The sequence below is a fragment of the Vanacampus margaritifer genome, chromosome 7, assembly GCF_051991255.1.
Source record: "Vanacampus margaritifer isolate UIUO_Vmar chromosome 7, RoL_Vmar_1.0, whole genome shotgun sequence".
Classification (NCBI taxonomy): domain Eukaryota; kingdom Metazoa; phylum Chordata; class Actinopteri; order Syngnathiformes; family Syngnathidae; genus Vanacampus; species Vanacampus margaritifer.
In genome coordinates, this window is record NC_135438.1 from 9,234,000 (window position 1) to 9,248,827 (window position 14,828).

The window sequence follows — 14,828 nt, forward strand, 5'->3', positions numbered from 1 at the left end:
TGCTATTTATGGAGTAATGCTGCCATGTGCCGATTACTGGTTTTAAAAAGTCAAGGCTTCAATAACCGTTAATATCGTCTGTCACCAGTAATGAGCTCTGCTTTTCTTTTATTGATGGGACATCTAATATGATTGGCTACTTGCAGAGTTGGGTAGCTAGCTACTATGCTAGCATGCCACACTTTACAGAAAAGCTTGGTGTTAGCCTAGTTAAATTCCCAAGCGAGGACTCGCTGCCGAGTGTAAACCCTATTAGCTTGTGAGTTAGCTAGTGGCTAGCACCTCTTTGTTGCAGCCCAGTCGTCTTTAAACAACCCGGTGGCATATATTTCAGTCGTGGAGAATATTGCAAACTTCCCACAGGAAGGCCTGAACTGAGATTAGAACCCAGTAGTTTTGTATAAACATCCAGCCTCTACTGTAAATCAGCAGCCACATTGACATCAGTACATGATTCAGCCTCTATAAGAATAATAAAGCCCAGTTTGGATTTTCATTAAGGTGAGCAGGACCAGGAAGCCATTTTGGTGCTGAGTATAGAAAAGGAAGAAGAAAAGCAAAGAAGAAAAAAAAGGGGCTCCATATGAGTCGCACATGGCCCGCCGACGTCAGTTGTTACCCTGACAGACTGAAGACATTAAAAGTTGGAGGAAGTCAAAGCGAGGGAGGGCGGGAGGAGAGAGGGGAGGGTTGAGCGCAAGGGGGGGACAGGGTGACGGGGCGTCAGGAGTCAGTCGATCGGGGCATGAAAAGTGGAAGTTGTTCATGAAGAAGTGGAGAGGGACGGAGGGAGAGTAAGTTTTACAAAGTGGCTCTTTGAGGTGGAATTATGGAGCGAGCCAGAATAGCCAGTAAGTTGCAGTCCATTTCTTAACTACTTGCATGAGAGGAGGCAGTCTGCTAGTCGTCCTGATTGCTTTTGATTGGCCTGATCTCTTTCTTTCTGTGGTTTCCCCTCTCAGATCTTAAGAAAGCGCATGCTCACTATCACTGATGTGAAGAACTCGCATATGTGGAGCAGCACTGAGTAAAGCTCCAGTGATGGCCTGTCACCAGCCCACTTAAAATCTTCTTGTGCCGATTGGTGGCTGCTGTGCTAGTCAATATATAAACAGTGTTAAATCCCCATGCCTCCATAGGCGATTGGATTAATTGTGACGGACACAGATGGTTTATTTTAACGATGCAAAGGAGGCCGGGAGAGGAGCTGATGTCAGCTGATTTGACAGAGGATCATGCGAGTCCTGAATCCTGCAATGTTTTGGTTGTGCCATCAAACTGTAACTATTGATTTTAATGCTTGCTCAGTTCAATGGAACAGCGGCCCGTCTGCATTGAGATCTTATCCAAGATTCTTATCTTGATTAAATCCGGGCGTCAAGCTGAGTGAAACTGCACAAATTGGCTTTTAATTCAGCCGTGGATAAAGCATCTTAACTCACTGGAGCAGACAACAACACATGCACAGGATGTCAAGTGTGCAAAACGTCCACATGGTGTCAGTGTTGTAGTATCCACCATCATTTATTTCTCTGAAACCTTGTGGGTGATTCATACCTTTTTTTTTTTTTAACATTTCTGTCCAGGCGTTATTTCCTATGATACGTTTGACTCGGGTTGGGCTACTTCCTGAATTTCAACCTGTGTGCTCTTGCTGCTGCACTGTTTGCACCAGTTGTCATGACAACACCCCAACAGAAAGAGATTATTTTGGTTAATATTTTCGATTAATACCGCTGACTGTAGTCAAACACTAGTCTGAAATTAACCAGAATGAAAAAGTCAATTCACAGATTAATTATGTGACCTCTATGTCCGCTTGTTCAATCTAATGACATTTTCAGTTTTGACTGACACGTTAGAATTTAGAATTATTCTTACAATTATTGTGGTTGTAGTGAGGTAGAACAGTACTGCATTGTAAGGAGGGTCCTTTTAATTATGGTGGCACCCGGATGTTTATAGTCCAGGTTAGAGACTGTCCACAAATTACGTTTCCAGAGTGAACAATGTCAATGGTGACTGGTAATTTGAGCCTCTGTAACATGCAACTTGTAGACGGAGTCGGCCACTTTCATCCGGCTTTCGGCTGGATATAAAAATCTTTGTCGAGTCCTCCGTGGCTGTACCGCTTTTGAAGAAGTGCTTCTTTGCTATAGGGCATAATTCTACCTTTGATGTCCGCCGTGTGACGCAATAATTCCTCGTCAGTGTCATCGGCGGCCCTGTCATATACGCGTGTTTTACGCACGCGTCACGTCACGATGATCACGTGACTGTCCAAAATAAATCAACATAAATCGTCTTTTTTTTTTCAGGGAAGAGTTGAAATGAACAATTTCACACAATAGCTGGTCAGTTTTTCAAAAGTCTTGTATTCCTTTAAATTGTGTCAAATATATTGCGATAGAATACAGTGATGCCTTGAAATTTGAGTTTTTTTTCCCCAATTTTCCATTTTTATTGCTTTGACTTTGCGCAAAATTGAGAGTGCTGTAAGGTGGCAGGTGGCAAATATAATTAGAAATAGACTTTAGGCTGTTTATGTCACTGTCAGTTGAAGGTTACTGTCAAATTAATCATTATATAAAGAGAGTTACACGTGTATTTAAAGCAACCACATAGGCTCTGCTGCCTGAATACTAGCATACAATGGGAAACGCCATAGTTACACAAGCTAATTATTAGCACGTGGCGGTATTTTTTTACCTTTAAGAGAATAGTCCTGACTCCTCAACCAGCCATTTGGTGGACCATATCTGCCAAGTGGAAAGTCCCTTGGGGATTAATTGTTGTATGACGCTGTTCCAGCAAAGGCCATTATTAGGAAGTAGTTAATTTATGCATATTGCATTATTACCGCAGTCCTACACTGAGACTAAATTAGCAAGACTTGATGACTTAATGGACACACTTAACAGAAATGGAGGCACTCTATGCCAGACTTGCAGCCTCACATGAGCGTCTCATAAGCAGTCATGATCTCACTTTGAAAGAAATCAAGGAAGTTCTGTATGTTCCATAAAAGAGGTGTAGAGGATATCCTTCAGGAGTGAACGCCTCACACTTGTGCCTTTGCCCTCCCGTTCGTGTCATTCATTTCTTAGCTCATTATTGAAGCATTGTGAGTAATGGGGCCTTAGAGAAATGTGCGCATGTGTATGTGTGACAGGTGACATTATCCAGTGTCATGATGTAAGATGAGCGCCCTCAGCTGACCGCCAAAAGGAAAATAACCAGAAAAATCCATTTGCAGCCAATTTGTGACTCATTTCATTCCATATCATTTGTGTTTAAGTGCTTAGAATTCAGTTTATGCACAAAATGTCAGTTCAAATTTGTCAACAACCCCTTTGAAGGAATCAATTTGAAACACTCTGTATAATATACCCCTGTTGTTGCAAATTTATGGTAATCATGGCTATTATAACTCATTTTATTTGAATTCGTTTGACCTACAAAATGTATTTTGACCTCTTGTATGTCCCTTCATACCCATTCGTGTACTATGAAGCAACTCCTTGAAAAAAAGGTTTGAATTGTAACTAGTCAAAATCTCTACTAGAAGAAGTTTTGTTATTTTTCTATCAATCTTGAACCCCTCAATTATAAATATTCAAATTTTTAGAATACTTAACTCATTCACTGCCATTGACGGCTATAGACGTCAAAAATTCATTTGAACTATTTCTATTGGTCACGAGCGTATAAAAAACCTAGAAAAAAATGTATTGTACATTTAGAACAGATGTAAAATTTGTGATTAATCTTGAGTTAACTAGTGAAGTCATGTGATTAATTACAATAAAAAAATGTAATTGCCTGATGCCCCTAATTTAAAAAAAAGAAAAGATTATTAAAAATAAAAAATTAACAATTATTTAATCACACGATTAAAATTTTTTATTGTAATTATTCGATTAATCACAAATTTTATATCTGTTCTAAATTGACAATAAAATAAATCAAGGTTTTCATACTCTTGTTAACAGAAGTGGGGGAAAAAAGTGAAACTAATAGAAATAGTTCAAATGAATTTTTGACGTCTATAGGCGTCAATGGCAGTGAATGAGTTAATGACTAAAATATATATCAATTAAAAGATACATTTGATAAAATAATTATAAATTTTCCCCATTCTATTTTATTCAACTGTATTATATTCAGCAATGCATTTTGGAATGGTGGTCATTTTTGTGGCAAAACATTCTTTGTTGGATATGTTGGAGTCATTCCATGCATTTAAACATAATGTGATAAACTTTTACTGTTTTTTGTATTAAATGCAACTGGAATAATTTCACACTGATATGAAAATATACAACATACTGACTCATATTAGGTGCACAAAAGAAAACCTTACTAAATTTGTCGTTTAGCAAATTTTAGTACAGAACTGATGGTCTATAAATCCCAATCAAATGAAGATGCTTTGCACTAAAAAATACACATAGTCTAACTCTGGTGTCATTCCTTTGCACCAGCAAATGATGCAAATTCGTTCTGGTTTGGCCGATTCACCCATCAGACACTTGAACACAGCAACAGCAGCACGGCATACGCGCATACACACAGGCGTCCCCAGATGTTGTTTTGGAACCTCTCACACTGTCGCTCATCACTGCCTTGCAGCCACTAGTGTGTGACCATGTTTACATAAATACACTGGCTGTGCTACAGTGTGTGTTTCTCACAGTTTTTTTTTTCCTTAATTGCGTGCTCCAAAACCTTGCGGTGCAGCTTTTACAACACGACTCACTTTGAGCCGGCATCGCTGCTGATGGGCCACACACTCCGATGTGTCTAAGTACAGTGTGTATTTATATACTTTTATTTATATACATGTGACTATGTTGTCTACTATGTTTTCGCTAGCACGTGCAGTGCGCGGGCCCGAACACACAAACTATAAATGTGCATGCGCAGCTGCAGGGTCCGTGATGTGAGTTATGTGCACTCCAATAAAAAAAAGCAAAATGTCAAGAATTTTAAGGGACAGATGTTTCCCCGCGGTTAAATCAGCGCCATTTTCTGTTCCTCATCCCGGGACACCTCACCAGCGACTGCACCATAAACGCACAATGTTTCCCTGTGTTGCAATTGACCTCTCGGGTGTTATAGGCTGGGTTTGGCGTCTTATTAGCGTACGCTAGAATGGAGCTATTGGCTCAAATGGGTTCTTGCAGCCTGTTAAAGCACCAGCTGTGACTGTTTGCATGTTTGTCATAGAAACACTGTTGTGATGTGTAATCAATGGCGATTAGATAGAATAGGCTGGGAGTGGACAGGCCTGCTTCCTGTGCTGGGGGCTGTTGATTTCCTTTGAGAGTTGACTTCCTTCTTATGATCTTACATGTTAGTTTAATACTCGTATTCAATCGATAGTTAGTTTTTGTTTTGTTTTTAACCTGAATGACATACAGACGATAGAGCTAGGCAGCAGAATGTGTCAAATACAAGGCTAATTTTGATTTTTCAACAGAACTAAGGAATAAATGTACTTTAAAATAGTAGCTCCACAATTGTGTTGATGCTCTGGCTAGTCATTAGGATAATAGAGTCTCTGTCATTGCAATGGCAACCAAAACTTCTGTTGGCAAACTAGCCAGGACGCAGCTAGTGTTGCGTTAGCATAGCATCAATGCAAACGATAATGCTTGAAGCTAAGTGTTGTGAAAGCTAATTTTGGCGCACAATAAAATCATAGTTGGCACTGGGTCATGAAAGCTCTTAGCCAATGTTGCTAAACCTCCTAGCCACACTTGAGAGTAGTTTAGCCATAAATTCACATACATTTAGCCAGTTCTCATTACTGACTTGTTAACCACTGCTACCAAGAAAGCTGGACTTGATGATCCCTGCTACATTCGCATACTTTTAGATGAAATTTTGTGTGCTACATATCAAACTAGATGGCAATGACACTGGCGATAATAGCTCCAAGAGCAGGAAGTGTAGCCATTTCCCCCAGTTTTAAAGGAAAGGAAGTTCATAATATGTCATTTAGATAATTAGTCCACGACAATTTAATAACAAAAAGGATGTTTTCATTATATATGAAAATTGTACTTACTACTTATGTATTATGTCAAAATTGTTGCGCGTGTAAGGCTTCTCCTGTGATTTATTTTTATTATTACTTTTATCACTCCAATTTACAACCCAAATACACCGGCTTCTAAATGTGGTAAAAAAAAAGTGAACGTTTTGTACTAGCCTGACGCATCATCTAAACGTGCCCTAAAAGGGTCATTGCGGTGGTCCAAGATGACCTGTTGGAATGTGTCCCTCAAACCCAACATTTCCATTTCCCCTGATAACACGTTCTTCCAAAATGTGTGTTAGGTGCTTTGAATCTCGCTGATTGCTCAGTGGCGCCGTCCTGCTTTCCTAATGGCAACTTTCACCAGGAAGTCAACTCTTTTTCTTTTCTGTCACACACAAAAAAGTGACGACCGCTGAAGTGAGCACACTTTAATTAACATCCAAGCTGGCTTATGGGGGCCTCTTGGCCAAAAGTGACACTTAAATGAGCTTTACATTACAGTACTTGAAGAGCTTTGGCTGTAAGAGAGGAGATCTTGGCTGATTATAGGTTGTACAAGGCTTAATTTACACTTGTGTAGACGGCACATGTTCTTGATTGTGTAGTGGGTCAGTCACATGACTTTGCTGTGTATTACGTTCCAGGATAAGTGTTTTTTTTGTTACAGATTAATGAGTTTTAATAGGGAAAAATTATTTGCGATACAATTGTTTGAAATGGGCGGCAAGGTGGATGACTGGTTAGCACGTCCGCCTCCCAGTGCAGAGGACGTGAGATCAAGTCCGGGATTCGGCCTTCCTGGGTGGAATTTGCATGTTCTCCCCGTGCCTGCGTGGGTTTTCTCCGGGTACTTCAGTTTCCTCCCACATTCCAAAGACATGCATGGCAGGTTAATTGAACACTCCAAATTGTCCATATAGGTGTGATTGTGAGTGTGGATAGTTCTTTGTCTCTGTGTGCCCTGCGATTGGCTGGCATCCAGTTCAGGGTGTACCCCGCCTACTGCCCAACGCCAGCTGGGATAGGCTCCAGCGCCCCCCACGACCCTGGTGAGGTCAAGCGGTTAAGAAAATGCATGTATGTTTGAAATGACCGTGCCTATATGTACTACTCGAAATGTACATGTACAATAAGTAGACAGTTAAAAAGAAATCGGATATACACGTTAAGTCATAATTGGGCACCTGAGGTGTAATAATTGCGCGTTTATGTTGGAGTGTGTGTGTTGGGGCAAGGGAAACACACATACACACACACACAGGACATGGTGTGAGTAGAGGGGAGTGTGTCTTCTACAGGGAGGGGAGAAATAGGGAGGAGGAGGACAAGGCATGAACGTTCATTCTCCAAAGTTTGAACGTAGTTTACTAGTTTTAATACACATCTTTGTGGCCAGTCCCACAAAGTTAAAGAGAGTTGTGGGTGTGTGCCACCATTTGGACACTAGCAACCAACACTAAAAATATGTCGGATTCTGGAGTCAATCCACACTTGGATGGAATAATTTCAGATTTTGAAGGTTTGTGTCGTTTTTTTTCAATTGACATCTTATAAGAATAATGTGCATGTATGTGACTGTAATGTATATTTGAATGACTCGTGATCCAAAATTCCGTTTTAGTTAAACATTAGAAATAACTAATCTAAGTATCTGACAATAACAATGTTTTTTTTTTAAGTTTTCTAGGAATCTGTTGAGCTTAACTACTAAGCATATAGCATTAGCATATTTTGCTAATATTGTGCTAGCATAGCTTGATTGTGTTAGACAAAAATGTAACTTTTATTAAATTAATGTCTTAAAAAAAATCTTTGCCCATCTTATACAGTGGAACCTCTAAAGTAACAGTAAATCTCCCTTTGTTTGTTCAATTCAAAATTTACAATTAGAAAAACAAATTCAGCCTTTAAAGTGGCACAAAAATGTGGAATTTGAACTGTCCATCCTGAATTCAAGAGAGGCGGCACTATATTATTATAAAACCACACTGTACCCAAAAAACCTGCACTCATGTTGACACGTGTAAACGTTAAGAATGTTAAAATGATACCTGGTAAAAAAAAAAATGCCTGGACAGTTGGTGAAAGTTGGGGTGACCCTGTAATTTCCTCCCTTGTAGAAAGGTTGTTTCGAAATCAACAAGGGTTTGTTTCGGATCATTTCTTTATTTATGCTCCAGTGTCGTGAAAAATCAGGTGTCAGTTTACACGTTGGAACTTAATGCTTTCTAATGTCAGTATTTTCACCTTGAGCCAAATGACAAGAGTTCATATTTATCCCACGAGGCCACCTAGCTCCATATACATGGTGTGCCTCAGGGCGCGGTTCGTTTACCTTTTACAAATCACTACTCTTGCTGCAGTCAACACTGAGACAGTTTACGACTGGTCATGTCTGGCTCCTAATGACCAACTAGAAGAAGGTCAAGCTTTGGCAAAACAATAGCGGATGCCAAGGTGACTAAAGTCTACTTTAGTCGACACAAAAAGTTAGTCGTATGAGTAAGTAAGCGGAAATGAGACATGTACATAATAATGTTCATTCAAGTGAACATCGGATGCACCCCCCCACTCCAAGATGTGTACTTTTACAAGCAGTCACAACACACGTCTCTTTTGTTTGTGGAACCGACATGGCTTCCTTTTGTCATTGTTGCTTTCTCCCTCATCTACCTTCATCCTTTTCCTCTTGCCATGCTTTCTTCCTCCAGCTGGTCTCAAGCCTCACAATCGCTCATTCATGTTTTCATAGACCAGTGTAGCTTTTTTTATTTTGACCGTCTGTAGAAAGGTGCCACGCTAAAAAAAAAAAAACACACACACACAATATTGATCCAATGTGCCATTATAATCAATTAAAAAAATTTTTTTTAAGTCTTGCGCTGTACCCCAATATTTTTTTCACTACTTCTTTTTCCCGTATGACATTTATTGACCCAACCCTTCACAATGGATTACATAGATAGACTATTGTGCTTTAGCCTGGTGTTTCTGTTGGAACCTGCAGGTAGCGGAGGTGTTAAGTGGAATCTAACCACTGTCCGCTGTCAACTGATGTAAATCAAACGTGTCTACGAGGTAGCCCATTACGTAGACCAGAACCCGGCTTCACCTGTCAAAGGTTGTTGCCTGTAGCCAAGCACCTTTTAACAGCTGGCTGGATTACCTTGTTACTGTGTGTAAAAATTCCACCGGTGATGATATTGCCCCTTAGTGATTCAAACATTCAGGTTAAACATCTGCTACTACAAAATTTGACCCAAGATCTGCACGCATTTACCTCACGTCTTAAATCTTCATCCAGAACATGCACAGAATTCCTTTTTGGAGGTCGCTGGAAACCTGACTAATCTTTTCGTGTGGCTTTTCTGCATTAGTTCTCCCCAACATCAACAATGAGTAGTTAGCATGGGCGTGTGTGTTTGATAGTGTCAAGGATTTGTCTGACAAAGCAAAATACTTTCGATAGCCTGCCCTTGGCTTGCCAAATGCAGTTTGTTTTTGCTGGTTTTCACCACATGGACTATTCATCTGCCCATTCTTTGTGCATAAATTTACAGTTGATGTCTAGAATTTCATGCGGGATTATGATGACAAGGTTGGTCTGAACCAATATTCACCTCAAATAAAACATGGGATTTCCAACTTCTAGATTGTCTCTATATTGTGATTGTTCATAGGCCAAAATATAATCTGCCTTTTTTAAGGCAGTCCAATACGCAAAAAGCATTCTTCCAGGTCATAATTGACACAGAGAGAGAAGAGAGAAAAAATAAATAAATAAATAAATAAAAATAAAATAATAATAATAATAATAATAAATAATTGACACAGTAGCACCTCCAGGAAAATTTTATTTCACTTGGGTTGGCATGTCTATCACAATAGCGTGACAAAACAATGAAAGAAAAAGAAAAGAAAAAGAAATGAGTCGTGATGTTCGCAATGCGAGCCCGAGGGCACTTGGGCAAATGTCTGCCCCCTGGGATGGATTAAATCAAGTGGATTAATCATCTTCTTATTCTACTAATGCAACATTAATCAGAATACTTTGCAGGCTAATAGAACATATTATCGCAAAGAAAATATGTGCCGTTCTAGAGAGAACACAAAGACACCGACGATGAAGAGGCAGTCTAACCTAACACCTGAGGTGTGTTACGGTAAATAACCGTGAAGTCTAGTGAAAGCACAGCTGCATCCATCTTTGTTTTTGCAACACCACTAAACCGTAGCATTACTGTCTGTGCTGCGTTATTCTCCCACTTGAGACATTGAATATTCGTGTTAGGCAGGTAGTCCAACACAGTGTTGTTAATGAGCTTCCTCCATGGAGCGGACGGCTCCATTCCAGCTCATAGTCTGGGAATGCCGTTTCACTGGGAACAATACTCCTTTATCTGATCTGTCATTCCCACTCTAGTGTATCATACTTGCAATATTCATGCTCGCATGATCGGAAACCTATTTCCATGTTTATTTAGTTGACCGCATTGAAAACCCCTTTGGGGATACCATAATGCCGGAATTGAATGATCGCTTTGGAGATGCTCTGCCTACTTTTTCCCATTCCCTTAAAGTATATTCCCGAACATGAAAGCATACGCGGCTTCCAGTCCACATCTTCTTTTAAATCATGTGCACTTCACTGCACACTCTGTAAATACAAACTCAAGCACTCAAGTTGTGTGCTTTATTCTCAAGCCTGAGGCTGTATAATCACAAAGTAACCGAGAACACAAATAGTCATCGGAACAGGTCAATCACTTCAGCAGCTTTTCCATGACAAACCATGTGGAAATACATACATCACAAATCGTTACCCCTTCTATTATCATTGCAACTCCTATATATTAAGTTAAAAAAACAAAAAACAAAAAAAACACAACTACCACGAGTGTCGAAAAGCTCTCAAATGAGTTTAAAATGTTGCCATTAAAGTGTGTTAAACTTTCCTGCTGCTTGTATAATCTGCAGACTAATGTTGGCAGACTAACACATACTTTGGCTGGATTCGAAAGTAGCCACAACCTTGGATGGGATTTCTTTTCAACATTTGGAAAATAAAAGGAAAGCCGGGGTGAGGAGGACACGGGCAAGCGATTAGCACAGTTCTCTAGAATAAATATCCACTTCAAGGCATTACAACAAGCTGTTTTATGGTGCTGGGGTGGATGACAAACTGTGTTTCATAAAGCAAATGGGAGAAAGAGAGGGGTGGTTTTAGGTCATTACTAGCCCTATGTTTCGTGTGAATATCAACTCTACTGAACTTAAGACTATATTTTAAATTTTAAATTTTAATAAGACCAAACATCTAATTCAGCATTAGCGTTGGTGCTAACATTGCTAACTAGTGTGTTTAGCATTGTTGTCACGTGACATACAAAAAAAAATTGTTAGCTCAAGGCACAATGTTGTAACACCAAATGTCATCGACTTTTTACAATGTGGCTGTTATATACAATTGGTGTTCATTCAAATTTAGGTAAGAAGCGTGTTAGCATATTGTATTGTTTTAGCAGTAGGCAATACAGTTGATTTACTCTTCAGACCTGTGTACAAGTTTGTAGCCTACTATATGATATTATTTAGGAAATGACACAATAGTGTCACACCAAAATGACAGTTAAGGTTAACTGTATAACAGTGGGATCCATTTGTTTGTAGTAGGTGAATAGAATTTTAGCGTTAACTTTTGTGTTCCTATTGTAAAATGTTGACGTTAATTGAAGACACAATATTCTTACACAGATGAATGGCCAAGATTTGCAGTGTGACAGTAAAATCTTTTTTTTTTAAAAACACTCATAGGTGATTACTGTGTTAGCATTTTAGAACCAAAAAATAGCATTATTGCTAAGCTAATGTAGTAACTGTTGTGTTCATATTGTAACAGTAAAAAACATTTTTGGTTAACAACACATGATGCTACTGTGTTAGCATAATGCCAAAAATACTTTGTTTAGTTTAGCTGTCCCTGTATAAGTACATTATTGTATCCTGTACATCTATTTTTTTTTCTTTGAAGTGTCCTTGAGGTGTTTTCTTGTTTTTGTCAATTTTTGGGGGGAATGAAGCATCTGAAAATAGTAAATTAGATTAGTAGTTAACATTGCTCCTCTCCCTTTTGGGTGTACTCGCTTAAAACAAAACAAAACACTAATGGATTCTCGTGTTGCAGAAACTCTCATAACATGAGTGTTCTCGTTTCATACGAAGGCACGCACACATGCACAGAATCACCAGGGGCTGCAAACTGATAAAAATAATCAACATTTTGGATGGGAGCTGCTTTTAAGTAAGATGACTTGGCTCGTGTGTCATTATGTTAGCAGCTCCTGGGCACTGGCATGGCACGTCATTCATTCCCAGCTAGTGCACTCGACCCAAGGGAGAGTCTCATCCCTCACTATCATCATCTTGTACAGTGCATCTATTTGCTCCTGTCACGACTAACCTCGAGGAAGGATGCGCGCTCGTGTTGCTCATAAAATCTGGGCAAGTGAGCAATTGTTGGCCCATTGTGTGCAAACATAAAATGCCTCAAATGCTCTTGCATAAAACTCCATATTTTAATGTGTTACAGTAGATGTAGCATTGAGGTCACGACAAAACAACTCATACATTTCCTGAAACAAAGTGCTGTGGGTGATGGGAGACCTCCACCATAGGACTTTAGGGTGTTTAAGAGTTGCTATGAGCTTTTTAATTAGTTTTATGACCTCATGTGCTTGTGCCTGTTGTACAGTATACTTTTATAGACTGCATAAACTTGTGCCTACTAAAGTTAGCGGTGCCTCGAAGGTCAACGAAAGTGCATTGCAGGGCTCTACTTGAATTCTGATTAGGTCGATTTGTCAGGCTAAATTTCCCTTTTAATTCAATAATATTGGGAATAACAAACTGACACTAAAATAAAAGTTACTGTATTAAGTCTACAGGCAATGTTTTAGGTAACATTTCAACTTTGCTAATGGTCATAAAATCAGACTTTAACAGTATAAGACCTTAACTCAATGAGCATAATACACCCTGTAAACAACATAAACTGTCACACAAGTATTTCATTGAAGCCTAAATTGCCTACGGGTGTGAATGCAAAAGTGAATAATTTGTCTATAATATGTTCCCCATGGACCTTACAGAAAAAGCAGTATAGAAAATGGATATATGGATTTTGGTCAACTTCCAAATTGTACAATGCTTGAGTCTTCAAAGTATCAATGTGAGTAATGTGTAATCTTTGTCCTTTACTCTTAGCTCTGAAGAGGTCCTTCGAGGTGGAGGATGTTGACACTTCAGCTCACTCTTCTCCCGGCTCCAGACGCACAACCAACTCCCCCCACCGCAACGCCATGTCTCCCACCAGCATCTACTACCGCGACCTGGGCACCGCCGCCGCCGTTACTAACAACAACAACCTCAACTACACCCAACCTCGCTCCATCATGGGCGGAGGAGGCTCCAAGACCCCCGAACCCGTGTCGCGCCGCTCAGAGCTGTCCATCGATATCTGCTCCGCACCCAGCAAGCAATTGGACGCCACAAGCCCCGCATCCATGCGCTTCGCAACCAACAGCACCCTGAAGCGCCCCGAGGTCCTCGGCCACTCCAGGACTCCAGAAATGAACCACAAGAGGGAGGTCACTTTTGCCAAGACGGACTCCCCGGGGACACGCCGCAACGAAGGCAGCAGTAACGCCAACGGGACCAGTCGCACACCAGAACAAAGTCACACCCGCAAGTTTGAGCCACCCAGTCCCGGGGACATTCGCAAGCCCGAAATCAGCATCACCAGAGCTCCGGTGGAGAACAACGGGCACCACCCGGCCGTGCACCACCCGCACCATCCTAATCCTCACCACAACACCATCGTCACCACCTTCCGATGCTCCTCACCAAACCACGCTGGACGTAAATCCCCCAACCCTGACCGTAAGTCCTGTTTAACCATTATATTTGACCCAAAATGCATTGTTCTCTTCCCATAGCAATTCCTGGATTCTTTAGCCTTTTGGTGTGTGCATTTCAATCACTTGATAGACTGCCAACAATATGATACATTTAATATACACTAGTAGTCACAATGCTACGAGTGTTCATCTCTTGGGTGTAATTTCTGGATGAACATAAATTGCACTGCAGTAATCTCCACTCCATTGTTGGGGGTTACATTCCAGACCACCCGGCAATAAGTGAAATCGGCGATATAGAAATAACCTAGAGAAATACTCTACTAAGTGTTGTTTTTTCCAAACTAACAAATGTATCATCTCACAATATATATCAATAATTATGCCCTAAGATCTATTTGTATGTATATGTATTATAAAATGAAAATTTGGCAAAAATTCTGTAGGCGTAACAAACAGGATTACAGAGAATGACACAGAATTGTAAAATTAGGCGGTGCGGATGACTTCTGAGTTATTTCTTCTTCTTCTTTTAAATGCACACCGTTCAAGAGTACGTTGTATGCCACCATCTAGTGGTCAATAATAGAATTACAGCCAAAGTAGATGGGATTTAAAACAACGTAGGAGTTAGAGAGATAGTAAAGCGCTTTGTGGCAGCTAAGGCTGTTTGTAAGCGCTATATAAATAAAGATGACTTGACTTGACTTTAGTGTTTCAGTTAAGTTCACTCGTAAAGGTTCTTTATTTTAGGTTCATCCTGAATTTCACTTGAAAACCGAAATATCCCGAACTTTTTGTGAGCCGTGGATGTATTATGAAGCAACAACGCCTGATCCCATACAATACAACTTGACAGATTTTTA

At 40.0% G+C, this 14,828-nt stretch overlaps 1 protein-coding gene across 2 annotated transcripts in view; it reads left to right on the top strand.

Annotated features, from left to right (window-relative positions):
* septin9b (septin 9b) overlaps positions 1-14,828 on the top strand; it is a 75,543-nt gene that overhangs the window by 18,202 nt on the left and 42,513 nt on the right. Inside the window, exons 1-2 of one of the 2 annotated variants that reach the window (XM_077571022.1) lie at positions 738-851; positions 13,310-13,984. In XM_077571022.1, coding sequence (XP_077427148.1) covers positions 830-851; positions 13,310-13,984 — 697 coding nt within the window. In that variant the 5' untranslated portion in view covers positions 738-829. Of the gene's footprint in view, positions 1-737; positions 852-13,309; positions 13,985-14,828 lie in introns of those variants that run through there. The other variant, XM_077571021.1, reaches the window with a different exon arrangement.